Consider the following 14,530-nt stretch of genomic DNA (forward strand, 5'->3'; position numbering starts at 1 on the left):
ACCCTCACAGAGCGGGTTCATCAGAGACTACCTGCAGAGTCTGGGAGTAGAGAGAATGGAATGACCTCTTGCAGTCCTGACCTCAACCCAAGTGAACACTTGTTGAACAGCTTGTAGGTCAGTTCACTCACGCTAGAGTAAACAACACAACCACGTTGGCTGACTTTCGACAAATTCTGCTTGAGGAGTGGAGACCGTCAGCAGTGTTCACCAGGCTGGTGACCAGCATGAGTAGGAGGTGCCAGACTGTTGTGGCTGTGGATGATTCTTCCACACGCTACTGAGGATCCTGACTGTTTATGAAATTAATACATTGAAAATTGCCAATATGTCTAGTTTCTTCCTTGTTACTGACAGACTTCAATCATCCAATCCATCAAATAAGAGTCAATAGCAACAGCAGAATCAGCTGTTTGGAATTGGCAGAGAAGATTTGGCACATTTTTCATGGCCGATACCCACATACTCAGCTGTGCTGCTCATCCCACAAATGCATTTTCCTTACAAATGGTGCACCGTTTGAAAGGGAAATAAACGGGCTTTCCAACGTTGTACAATGTATTGCCAAGGAGCATTGATACAATAGAAACATAATCTACCAAACAACACATTTCTGAACTTTTTGTTCGATGTTATATGTTTAAAATGATGCTACTGTTCCTGAAACTACTTTAAATTACAGGCTAATCCAACGCTTTCCTGCTTTAATTATCACATTTTCTGTCACACTTTGATTTAAAAAGACAACTCCCTTAAAAAAAAATGATACGAAAATGAAAATAGCACAAACCAAAATTAAATGGGCTCAGAAGAAAGCCTGTCACCTCAGCTAATTATTTTATAGTGAAAATATTGATCAAATGGCTTCAAATTAAACATTGTGTCTGTAAATTAAGTGTGGATGAAACTGAAACTGTAGGTATGTGAAACAGGAGTGAAATTTAAGATGTAACAGCTTCTTTAAATAATAATTTACCTTTTGTTTTATATTGGACAGCCCGTATTAAAAATGTATCAATTAAGAAATGAATTATAATGAAGCATGGAAGCTGGAGTGTGATTAATCAGCAACCATACCTTATTTTAAAACATTTATTTTAGTAGTTGCCCACTACTATTTATAAAAGGATGGGTAATAATACTGTGCTGTGTGCATGCAGCATGTGTAACAGCAAACGTTGATTTACATTTTACTGGTTCACTGCATAAATCAATTCAGCCAAACATTAATTTAGTGGGGACAATAATAGTTCATTTATACATTTAGGTTGACACAAATCATCTCAGACAACGTCGCAGGTCTCACTGCTGATCCACACCTGTGTACTTCGCCATGCTTTAACGTGCACGTGCTAAGCATTAACTGACATTCCCAACCAGTTCCCAAAGGCTGCATTTTGAGTTAAGATTAACATTCATCCATAAACAATATAAAGGCCAGTAAACTCCATAAGAATCACTCACCAAATCTTCGGTTTTAGAAAACTGGATATCTGGGAGCTTACTTTAAACTGATGCATTATCAGTTGATAGCATGTCATATGTTTGTCACAGAGCTGGAAGGCGGCCCAAACAAGGAGTTAGGTTAACGCTAGCCCACTTGACCTAACCGCGGACAACAGCGCCATCTATGATGGATGATCCTTCCAATATATGATAACTTCTTTGACCCTTTCTGCTCTTCAGTAAATGTCCCGCTTTCAATAATTGGTCATTGCTGCAGGACTATTAAGAAGAAGAAGAAACAAATAGCTAGTGGATGGTGTCGACTGTCAAAAGGTTAGGAAAGGTCGCACTGTTGGTGTTTGAGTGTGGCCTCTTTTTTTCTTCTTCTTCTTCTCACAAACGGGTATCGTTTCAGTCTTATTTCCGGGTGTCGCGTTCATTTGTGTCCCCAAAATGGCGAGTTTAGCCGCTGCTGCTGCGGCTGCAGCTGCCGCTGCCGTCGCTGCGAACAGAGACCCGGCCGTTGATCGTTCATTGCGGTCCGTGTTTGGTAAGTTTGTTTCCGTTACGCGGTTACCGGCGGGTTGTGTCTGTTTGGTGCGAAACAACGTGATAAACCACCGGTTACCGAAAGAGAGCGCGCTATCATTGATAGCGGTGTTGCCGTTAGCTCGGCAACACCAGACGTTAGCTCGGCAGCGAGGGAACTAACATTACGCGAGCGACCCGTAGGACGGTTAGAACAAACAAAAAAAGTGTATATTTTGTATTGTTAATTAACGTTTCTCACATCTTATTGTTATTTTAGTGGGGAACATCCCATACGAAGCTACAGAGGAGCAGCTGAAAGACATCTTTTCTGAAGTGGGACTTGTTGTCAGCTTCAGGTAAGCGCTCATCTTTATTGTGTGCCCCAAACCCCAGATACAAGAGTGTTAACAGTGTTAACACAGTACAAACATTCCGATAATACAAGCTTATGTGTTTTGTGATTTTCACTGTAAACTCTTAACCATGTGGACTCTCAGACATGATGACATGTGTCTCTGGTGCTCAGGTTGGTATATGACAGGGAAACAGGAAAGCCAAAGGGATATGGTTTCTGTGAATACCAAGACCAGGAGACGGCCCTCAGTGCCATGCGGAACCTGAACGGGAGAGAGTTCAGCGGCCGGGCCCTCCGTGTTGACAACGCAGCCAGTGAGAAGAACAAGGAAGAGCTCAAAAGTAAGTGCCTCTTACCTCTTGGTGTGTTTATAATTGATTGAGATATGTATCTATGTGCAATGCTACATTTATCTGCTATTTCTGTCTTGCACAGGTTTGGGAACGGGAGCCCCCATTATTGAGTCTCCTTATGGAGATACCATCCAGCCACAGGAAGCCCCAGAGTCCATCAGCAGAGCAGTGGCCAGTCTTCCTCCTGAGCAGATGTTTGAACTGATGAAACAGATGAAGGTAGGCTGGTTTATGGCCTTCTTTTCTTACCTGTGACTAGTGTTTTTACAGATCAAATTTGCATATCCGTTCCCTTTAGCCCCTTTTAAGTTGATGCATTTAGCGTCAACTTAAACCATCCTGAGTACCACTAAACTTCATCAGTCCCAGCAGAATGCTGGCCCTTCACTCTTTAAAATGAGGCTAATAAATAAACCAACTTTCTCCCTCGCTTTCAATTAACATATCAACAGCCCTGGTCCTTATAAGCAGAATTAGCTCAACTCGTGAGCATCACATTTGGGTTGTTTAACCAAATCTTTATTTTGTTGAATTAATTAATTGATGCCTATTTTATGTATTGGTTATGAGTCTGTTGTAAGCCAGTAATTCCCTCTCACCAAAATCTATACAGATGTCATTGATTATCTACTTTTTCATTATGACTATATTTGACAAGTACATTTTTCTACTTCCCATAAGCATTTAAAATCAGTCATGCATTTTAAAAGGCAACTATACTCTCCCAAATGTTCTTATTTTTCAAATAGTACTGTTTCTAAACAAGAGAGTACAGTATCTCCATATTTTAAGATATGGAGAGTCTTTGAAAGGCTGATAAATAAGTAGTACAAAACCCCATTTTCATGAAAGGCTTAATGGGCAGTCGTGATGCCTCTTCTCTGGTATTATAGTATTTATCTCTGGGACGGGTGCGTCAACAGCATTTATGCATTATTCTGGTGAGTTTATGCTCTGATTCTGTGCCAGTTAGCGTGTTTGAGAATAAAATGAGGACGTTCTGTCGACAGTAACGGAAAGATTGATGAATCTGACATAATTGGAAGTATTATAGTTTTCCCCCAAAAGTAATGTTTTCAAATTGTATGTTTAATGCTTATATACTCTCTTTAGTCCCCCAAAAAGATGGTGACAAATGTTTCTCTCAATTAAAACCCCCTCCAGGGTAACTACTGTATGTAGATGCTCTTCCTTCCCTTTCATTAACCGAGGCTGTGCTGAACAGTCTGTCTCTGCTAGAGATGCTTTATGTTTGCACATCTGTTAGTCTTCTTCATTAGGCTCAAAGAAACGCCACACTGCAGACATTTTTTCCTTTCGACTGAAATAGTGTTTTGTCGTACCAAAGCGCGTGTGAGTGGGACAGCTCCATATGCTGAGCGCCAGTGCTTGGGCTCCAATCCTGATAGTACCGATATGGTTGGACATCTTTGTTTTAATGTTTTGTGTTGATGCAGCCACTTTGGTTGGTTATGGGCATGTATCTGAATCATAAGTGGGCAGCAGAAACTACAGGGGTATGTCTCACCTGTCAGGAAGTAAAAGGATATTTTTAACAAGGAGCTCTTATTATGTTAAAAGGAGGACATGTATTATAATTTTTTTGCACTCTGCCCAATTGTGATTTCATATTTCAGGATTCTGTTTGGTGAACATGTGATTTCTCTCTCCAGCTGTGTGTGCAGAACAGTCCCCAAGAGGCGAGGAACATGCTGCTGCAGAACCCTCAGCTGGCATACGCTCTGCTGCAGGCCCAAGTGGTCATGCGGATTGTGGACCCTGAGATAGCCTTGGTGAGAGCAGACCAGATTGAGAATGAAGAGATTTGTGGAATCTTGCATGATCTTATGTTTATTTGAAGCGAGGTTCGTCTGACTGTGGCCTTGTCATTAGTCAGAGGAGCCGAAAGCTACTCTGCACTTTAAAATCCGTTGCACATTTTTCTGAGATGCTCTTCCTTATACTCCATATCCAGAAAATGCTCCACCGTCAAACGCCCGTCCCGCCTCTGATTCCCAGCGGGCAGGTCGGAGGAGCGCCGCCGCTCAACCCACCTTCTGCTCCGCTCAGTGTGCCGATGTCTCAGCCGCAGCCTGGGGTAACCACAACGGTCCTTCGCTCTTTAAAGTCATCGTTGCATCAATTCTGTTTCGACAAAACAGTCACGCGCTCCACCCTGAAAAAGGACGTGATGCTTTGCTGCTGGTCATAAATAAATATTGATGAGAACAGCGCTGGAGAGCAGCGCTGCAGTTTGTCTGTTAATGTCACATTTTACTAATTTACTAACGATGAAACCGAGATGATCAGCTGAGTCTCACAATTCATTAAACATGTAAGTATCATTTGTTAAGAAATGCCTTTTTTCTTCTTTCTATTCCAGCCTGGAATGCATGTCAATGGAGCGCCTCAAATGATGCAGCCCCCCAACATGGGTGGTGTCTCTGGACCAATGCCTGTTCCAGGACCGGGACCAGGACCGGGCCAAGGACCAGGACCAGGAGCAGGACCAGCTGGGCCTCCAGGTAATCATCATCAAACTGCATGCACAGTTACATCTCCAACTGAACTGGTTGTGGGGGGCGTCATGCTTATACACAGCATATTACTACGGTCATAGATGGTTCATGTGAGGTGTGACTGTTTCATTGTACTCAATCCTCAAGCAGAATGAGGTTGAACAGGTTTAATGTTATCTTTAAAAAATAGTTCAACAGTTTTATTTAAAAAAAAAAATGATGATCACAGAAAAGCAAAGCTGTGTATTTTGGTCAGTGTAAGATGATTTCAGAACTTTTCAGATGGTAGTTTAACATTAGCTAATCTGTAAATGTAATATTAAGAATATTGAATAATATAGTGAGTGCTAATGTACATGCTTATGGGCCACACTCCAGCTACCAGGTGTTTTTGTATTTTTAATGGTAAACAAAAAAATGAACATAATGATGAAAAGGTGTTTGAGTTTACCCAAAACGGGGTCAATCCTATATTTGCTTTGCAGTTTTTCCAGTGAACCGTCACAGCGCAGTATTTTATTTAAGCTGCTAAATGGCTTTGGAATTTTATAGTAGTTTATTTATTTATTATTAATTCCATTCAAAAGTGTCATTAAACTATCATGCAGAAGTGCAGGCAACCTTCCCCCTCATCACTCTTTTAGCAGGTGCAAACAAAGCTACTGTCATGCATTTTCATCAGTACAATGTAGAACGGGTTAGCTGTTCTTCACTTCAAAGTTGATTTTTAAGTAGTTATTTATGTAAAATTGCACTTATTTTGATGTCAACCATAACTAAGGATGGGTATCGTTTGTTTTTTTCCCGATACCGGTGCTAAACCGATACTTTTAAAACGGTACCGGTGCCTGAACCGATACTTTTTTATTGCCAAGGCCATTTTTTTTCTTCAAATTGAACAATATTATGAACTGTTTAAAGTATACTATAGATATAAATAAATAAGTACATACAAAACACTTGACTTCAAACTACAGCTTCAAATCTTTTAACTTCAAACTATATATACTGGATTCTACAAACTGCTCCTTTACTGGACTACACGTCATCATTAATATCAACTGGGAGAGATTTGTTCCAGAAAGCCGAGGACGGACGTTCAAAAGCGTGTGTGTGTGTGTGTGTGTGTGTGTGTGTGTGTGTGTGTGTGTGTGTGTGTGTGTGTGTGTGTGTGTGTGTGTGTGTGTGTGTGTGTGTGTGTGTGTGTGTGTGTGTGTGTGCGCGCTGGAAGCCCCGCCCCCTCGAGCCCTGCTCTGCGTGCAGACAGAGAGCAGAGCAGCGAGTGTGCTCTGATCCGCGCTATTTTAATAATCGGGTACCGCGCTACCTTTTTAGTATCTATATATCTATATACTTTAATATATATCACTTTAATATATATCTATATACCGTGCAACTTTACAGAGTAGTGTAAAAAAAAAAAGTATTTAAATCGGCTCAGGCACCAAAATCTGCGTTGTTTTTCGGTCCGGTAGGTACCGGACGTGTTGGAACGTTCTCGGTACCCAACCCTAACCATAACTGCCGTGTTCGCTTTTATTTTATGTCATGGCTTACTGGGATCACTAGGTGTCACCAGAGCCTGGTTAGTAGTCGAGAGGCTTTAAGAGATTATAATCCGCTTGACTCTTGACCGTCTCTTTTCATTCTCCCTAAATGTTTGATGTTTTTGTCTCGGTCTTTGTGTTATGCCTTCATGAAAAATATTTAATGTTAAAGTTCCCTCCTCGCCTCCTTCTCTGTGTATGTGTGTTCATGTGTATTCATGTTATTGTCATGAGCACGCTTCAAAATGCTGCTAAAGTGCTGCTCTCCTCTCTTGAGTCTTGTGTCTCCTGTCTTCACTTTAATGCTGGCTCAGGAAACCTTCAGCATTCTCCCACAGGATCGTCTGGGCAAGCTGCTATCGAGCGGCCTCAAGGTATCACTGTACTGCTTCAGTTCTCTCGTAGGACGGTTATGGAGAGGCCAGATATGTCCAAATACACACCACTTTGGGGGTTTAGTGTCTGCTTTGTATAGGTCTTTTAGACTGCATGTCCACTATTATCAAATATGAACCCTTTATTCAGTCGTTCAAGTAGCTAGGAGCCTGTTTATGTAAAGATAATGATCTATGAGCATTATCATAACCAAAGCACAATGTGTTTCATTGGGGGTGCATGTGAACAGATGCAGGTTTGCTAGGATTACAACATTTGCAAGGATGAACATGTTATTTGCATGTTAGTTACTATTTATAATGTTTAAATTGATATTTCAGTAAGTAAGTATTGTAGATAGTGTTATTATTATAGTTTATGTGGAATCATCGCAGTAGAAATGTAGCACATGTCCTCAAAGAGAACTTGAATGATGCTGAGGATACCTCAAAGCCAAAAACCTTAATTGACTATGGTTGACCGTTGGTACTTTCACAAAGTATTTACACTTTACAAAAATAATAACCCGCAATGGGGATATAATGACTAGGGAACGTATACAAATAGAACTGCTGGAGTTTCTGGTAAATTCAGAAAGTGATATCACTTTACTGTAATTCAGCATTTATAACCAGGAAAAGATGACACTTTTATACCATGTTGCAATGTAACGTAATCCAAAATCTAAGACGATATCTAGTCTCATACCACAATATTAATTTTATGTTGATATATTGCCCAACATGATCTGGATCCTAGATATGCCATGTATTACAAATATGTCACTGGTTTCTGTGACCTGCACTGAATATGCACGAGTGATTCTGATCTTGATGCACATTAACAGCTTGGTAAACCGGTCCTGTAGCTCAAAGATTTTCAACCACTGTGCACAGCAGTGCCGTGAGAGATCGTCAGGTGTACCGTGGAAAAATGTCCAATTTCACTTAATCGGTTATGCTTGGTGTGTGTGGGGAAAAGCTAACAAACAGCGCCATGGTCCCAAGCAAGCTAAAATGTCATCTCGAGACCAAACACCCCTCACTGAACAGCAAGAGAACCGGGACTGTTTTGTTCGCCTACGCACACAAATTGAGAAACGGGTCATTTTTGAGTGTCTGCACTGATGGAGCATCAGCCATGGTCAGGCGCATCAAAGGCTTCGTGAGCAGAGTGAAAGCGAGACGCCCAGATGATCTTGTTACGCACTGTTTTTTTGCACCGCAAGGAGCTTGTCGCCAAGACTTTACCAGCAGACCTAGCTCCTGTGTTGACTGATGTCGTGCGCATGGTTAACTTTGTAAAGAGAAGACCTCTGAAAAGCCACATATTTCAACATTGCTTCTATTTTCCACAACATATGTGCAAGATGGGTTCTTTTAAAGAATGGCTGCTATAAAAACGGAGAGACTGAGAGCTGTTGAAGAGATTCAAGATATTTTTATTGTCATATGCAGAAATAACAGGCAGTTATTCTGTACAATGAAAAGTTTATTTTGCTGGGTCCTCCTAACAACCGTACAATAAATTGAAGGCAAAATAAAAATAAGGCACAAAATATAGTGACAGTATTACACAAAAATATGTATAAAGTGCACTATGCATTGCTACAATATCCTGTGTGTGTGTGTGTGTGTGTGTGTGTGCGCGTGCGTGCTGGCCTGCGGGTAGAAACTGTTCGTCAGTCTCGTGGTTCTGGACTCCTGTAGCGTCTGCCTGATGGCAGGAGTGAGAAGAGTCTGTGCTGGAGTGTTGTGTCCCTGATGATGTGGTGTGCTCTCCTGGTTACTCTGGAGTAAATGTCCTGGGGAAGGCTGCTCCTGAGATGAACTGTGCAGTTTTATTACACGCTGGAGTGCCTTCCTGTCCTGGGCAGTGCAGTTTTCATACCACACTGTGATTGAGCTGGTAAAGACGCTCTCGACCGTACATCTGTAGAAGTTGCTGAGAATCTTGGGTGGCATGCCAAATTTCCTCAGCCTTCTCAGGAAATACAGTCGTTGCTGTGCCTTTTTTTGATGTTCTGCAGTGCGTTATGAGACCAGGTGAGGTCCTCGCTGATCTGCGTTCCGAGGAATTGAAAGGTTTTCACCCTTTCCATCTCTGTCCCACCTATGTGAAGTGGTGTGTGTGCTGTACCCTCTTTCTCCTTTGGTTGATAATCATCTCCTTGGTCTTGTCTGCATTCAAGGAGAGATTATTATCTATTGTTTCTGCGGAGATCAGCTCTGTGTTCATCCAAACATGCCCAAGTTTCACACCGAGTAAATATCGACAAATTGTCACCGACGTCTCTGCTGGCCTAAACAGAATCACAAAGTTCAAATTTAATTTTTTTCTAATTTTAATTTATTTTTTATTAAAGGTTATAGCTATTTTATAAAAAAGTTTTCACAAATAACAAGTGATTTCACGATTTTTCTGAGACATTTATGATTATGTGCTTTGTTATGATCATTTGAGACGAAGTAAGTGTGTATCACTCCGTCTTGATATACGATTTCGTCACAAAAGGATTCCGTAAAAGGACATTGAGTTACGGCCCAGCCCTGGGGGCGGGCCCTTCATCTATCATTCAGACTTATTGTTTCACAGCTCTCCAAACGGCAGATTTTAATTGAGTGTGCGGTCCAGCCACTGAGAGCTACACATGCCTCACTGAACTCGATCGCAACATTTTGTTTACTCCGACAGCACAAGGTGTTCCTGCTTTTTAACCAAACACTGACCTGCCCACTGTACTTCTCTCTGCATGCTCCCTGCCATGACGATCTCATGGCCAAATAACGCCAGAGTCACAAGACACAAGTAGGAACACTGTGGGAATAGAAGTTGTTCATGTATTCTTCAGGTTTTCCTGTGTTTTGAACCTGTAATCTCCCTCTTAAATATCGATGGGGATTGTTTTTTTGCTACGTTTGTGTTCCTGATATTCACTCCTGATATTTCCCTGTGTGATGTGGTCACTGTGTACCTTTTTGTGTTCATCAACCCCCAAGCAGCTCTGCTTGTTTCCTGCGCTATCGAACCTGAGCAAACACTCAGTGCGTGTCTGTGCGTGTGCCCTTTAACTGGACTGTCTTTATTTTTCTTAACGGGTTAGTCATGAAACATTTCCTGGTCATTGAATGGAACAAAAGCTTGTTTGGGTGTAGTGTTTATGTGGTTGAATGTATGATTGTCTCCTCTCAGGACCCGGCGGTATCCCCCCCAGAGGCCTGCTGGGAGACGGTCCTAATGATCCCAGAGGAGGAACTCTACTGTCGGTCACAGCAGAGGAGCCCAGGTGAGATATTCACACACATCACTTAATATTGTACCTGGCAGTGTGGATGTCAGAGGCGTAGTAATTCAAGCTATAACGCTACAGATCCCAGACCTTTGGAGGAAGCAAACGCAACAATACAACAGAGGAGGACTCTGTGTTTTCCGGCACAGCCAGTCAAACTCTTGTTGTATTGATAAAGTAGTTAGTCAATAATAATTGCAACTGCAACCTTATTTCATGCTGCACACGGCGTGATTAGTATCCCACACAACAGCAGGGCAGCATACTGTTGGCTACCTCTCTGTGCGCGGTCGCTCATCTACGACTCTTCCTCAGATGAACTAACTCCTTGTTCCATCGTTGCCTTGCAAAAATAAAAAATCTGCCTTCCTTAGATACATTTTTGATAAACAAAAACATTGAGTTCTCCTGTTACTGCCAACTGTAGATGTTTATTAGAACACAATGTTGAGGCCCAAAACGACTGTAACTGTAATTGAATTGCTCTTTTTTTTTTGTGTCTGTTCTTAGTCGCGGTTACATGGCGGCTCCACCGCCCCACCAAGCCCCACCTGTGCACATGGCCCAAATGCCAAGTGGACCCCCTCCGGATATGAGAGGCCCTCCAATGGACATGAGAGGCCCACCCATGGGTGAACCACGCAACATGATGGGTGACCCCAGAGGGCCCCCTATGATGGAGCCACGCGGACCCCCAATGGAGACCAGAGGTAGCTGCTCTCATTATGCTTCAGTTGATAGATGACATTCATGTGTGGGGTGCAGTCAACGTTTTGTTGTTCAGTTTCAGTCACTGAACCAAACAAAAGTATTTTGTCCCACTGAGATGTTTTTACAGGATAACGATGGTTTATTTGTTATGAAAAACAAGTTTTTCTTACTACTGTGTCTAAACTTCTATTTCCTTATATTTAATACCTCCTTACTCTATTTTTTCTACCTGTTTCTAGAAGCCAGTTACAAACAGTTTTACTTTTATGGGTTTTATATTTCATGTAATGATGAACTTTCTTTTCACCGTCTTTAATCTTTGTAACATATGTTACACTCAATGATTCATTGGTGGTGGCGCAACTATCATAAAACTCACGGTTCAGACCGGATCGGCACAAAAGAAAAAAAGGGAGCAATTATTACTTCTAGGTCCCTGATCACATTGTTTTTAATAATTGATCATTGATGATCCATATTGACCGATACAGAGCCCTTTGTTCTTTGATTATTGTAGCTGGTCTAAAAGGCTCCCGACTTTGTTTTTTGCAACTGTCCAAAAAATGATTTCAATCACTCTGAAGTCTGTGTAAACCACCAACAATTCTAAATGTTTTAGTTATAGTCGTCTATAGTGTTTGTTTTTTTCTTCATAGAAACTCACAATTCAAATGGAAAGCAAATGAAAGACTGTATTTTTATGCATTCAAACTAATTTAGTTTTTAGTAGTTCTGGTTTATTTACATATTATAAGGTGTTAGAGGTTTTGTAAACGGGTCATAATTCATCTCTAATATCTATTTATGTTGTGAAAACGTCTTTTTCAAACAACAGGATTTATTTAAAAACTTTTTTTGCTCTGTAATAACCCTTCGACAGTGGTCAACGCTCAACAAAGTATGAACAGTAAGAGTGTTGTTCTTCCTTTCTGCAGGTCGGGACCCGAGGGCGATGGACGCACGTGGTCCAGTGGCCGGCCAGAGGGTTCCCATGGCGACGGGAATGCAAGTTCCCGTTCCTCATAACATGGGTCCAAACGCGCCTCCACCTGCAAGACCGGTAACCGCTGCATCTGATGTCTTGGTCTGTGCCAGCTGTTAGGTTATGTTTTTATATTTTAAATGAATCGCCACAAGGCGCACAACTATAAATAAAAAATCAGTTTATTTGATTTAGTGAGGATGTACGTCAGCTATTATTACTGTAATTACTTTCAAGACTTCTTTTTACTGTGTTTTTGTAGATTACAAAATCTATACATTTAATGTCACAAGGAATTTGAATCTTCTCTTTTGATTCGTCAATTATTAGACTACAAATACTGAATACAAAAACATTCACTTAACATTACATTAAAACAGCATTGTAAAAGTCATCTGAATATGACTTTAGGGAAGAAAGATCAGTCAGAGATATCCCCCCCCCCGATCCCCTGATAAACCGTACGTTTGTCCTGCAGGGTCCTGGTATCTCTGGCGCTCCTCCATCAGGAGGAGGATTCAGTCCGGGGCAGAGCCAAGTCTCCACTCAGGACCAGGAGAAGGTGGGTGCCCCCTCTGTCTGTCAGCTGGTTGTTGAAGTGCATCTGAGCAACATGCTAATCTCTTTTAGCATCCTCACTTATTGCAAGTTGTTATTGGCATCTCTAGTTATATTCCAACTAAGGCTGTGCGGTGTAACGGTTCAACCGGTTTCAAATTTCCGTATGGTATGAATTTTTTATATACCGTCATACCGGTGCATAGCCGTGACAACTGTTGTCGTTCTTCGGCAGCCAGCAACATTTCTTTTTTACAGCTCGCCGCTGCGGGCGCTGGCGGAGCTACTTCTATTGCATGTATTGAGACTGAGTCATGGTTTCTAACTTTATAACAACAATTAATAACCCACAACTAATGCTCTTTAACAAAGTAAAACATCACAACAGTTTGTGACTCATAAACAATGCAGGAAGACGCAGACCCTTCCGGTCTGTCTCTTCTGCGACGGAGTTTCCCTGGGTCCTAAGTAGGGATGGGTATCGTTTGGGTTTTTTCCGATACCGGTGCTAAACCGATACTTTTAAAACGATACCGGTGCCTGAACCGATACTTTTTTAATGCCAAGGCAATTTTTTTTCTTCAAATTTAACAATATTATTAACTGTTTAAAGTATACTATAGATATAAATAAATAAATACATACAAAACACGCTTCAAACCACAGCTTCAAACCTTTTAACTTCAAACTATAAAAATATATATTTAAAAAAAGAACAGACACAAGCATCAGGTGGCCTGATGGGACCGTGTGCAACAGAACTCAGACTCTGTTGGATTCTACAAACTGCTGCTTTACTGGACTACACGTCATCATTCATATCAACTGGAGAGATTTGTTCCAGAAAGCCGAGGACGGACGTTCAAAAGCTCGTGCTCGTGTCTCCAGCGATCTCTGTGTGCGCGCACTGTGTGTGTGAGCGCTGGAAGCCCCGCCCCCTCGAGCCCCGCTCTGCGTGCAGGCAGACAGAGAGCAGAGCAGCGAGTGTGCTCTGATCTGCGCTATTTTAATAATCGTTTTTAGCGTGCGGGTACCGCGCTACCTTTTTAGTATCTATATACCGTGCAACTTTACAGAGTAGTGTAAAAAAAAAAAAAGTATTTAAATCGGCTCAGGCACCGGAAGGAAGCACCGAAATTTGCGTTGCTTTTTGGTCCGGTAGGTACCGGACGTGTTGGAACCGGTGCCATAATGGCACCGGTTCTCGGTACCCAACCCTAGTCCTAAGTGCCTCCATCCTTAGTTTCCTAGCACCCTCTATGTACCAATGTAAAAACAGAAAACAGCTTGCAACAGCTTTTCAGTTGGCTGGCAGTCCTTTTCCATATTTGATATTTTTGTTTGTCCCTCTAGGCTGCCCTGATTATGCAGGTCCTCCAGCTGACCCCAGAACAGATCGCCATGTTGCCCGTGGACCAGCGGCAGAGCATCCTCATCCTCAAAGAGCAGATTCAGAAGACTGCAGGAGGGGCACCTTGATGGTCCGACTGGAAAAACGTCTTCAAAAAGATTTCAAGTAGGCCAAGATAAAGTTTCTTCATTTACATTCCTCCAGGAAATTCACTGGTTTTGAAGCATTCTTGTATTGTCGTGGAGAAATGCTGTAATTTCTAACACATTATTCTGATTTCCTTCTGTCTGTTTCCCCCCCCCGCGTATCATTTCAGGGCTCTCGATCTGCTCCACCTCGCTGACTGTCACCTTCAGCTCCAATCGGTCTGAAGACGTCTCTTCTTTAGTTTGGAATAATGTATAGTTTTTTTTTTTTTTTTTTTTTTTTTACTCTTGTCTGTTTTCTGTATGAAAGAGCCAGGTTTTTAAAAATGAGACATCTGAATGGATGATGAATGCTGAACAGATAAAG

The 14,530-nt window shown here is 41.7% G+C and overlaps 1 protein-coding gene across 1 annotated transcript; it reads left to right on the forward strand.

The window, feature by feature from the left end:
- Nucleotides 1-1,899: 1,899 nt before the first annotated feature.
- Nucleotides 1,900-14,508, forward strand: cstf2 (cleavage stimulation factor, 3' pre-RNA, subunit 2; the record flags this gene model as incomplete). Its single annotated transcript, XM_079229126.1, has 13 exons — nucleotides 1,900-1,996; nucleotides 2,255-2,333; nucleotides 2,504-2,673; nucleotides 2,768-2,904; nucleotides 4,359-4,478; nucleotides 4,661-4,783; nucleotides 5,069-5,210; nucleotides 10,319-10,412; nucleotides 10,926-11,125; nucleotides 12,062-12,186; nucleotides 12,587-12,670; nucleotides 14,020-14,182; nucleotides 14,334-14,508. The coding sequence occupies 12 exons, from the start codon at nucleotides 1,900-1,902 to the stop codon at nucleotides 14,143-14,145; spliced, it is 1,497 nt and encodes a 498-aa protein (XP_079085252.1). The 3' UTR covers nucleotides 14,146-14,182; nucleotides 14,334-14,508.
- Between the last annotated feature and the right edge of the window lie 22 nt (nucleotides 14,509-14,530).

The sequence above is a fragment of the Taurulus bubalis genome (assembly GCF_910589615.1).
Source record: "Taurulus bubalis genome assembly, chromosome: 13".
NCBI lineage: Eukaryota > Metazoa > Chordata > Actinopteri > Perciformes > Cottidae > Taurulus > Taurulus bubalis.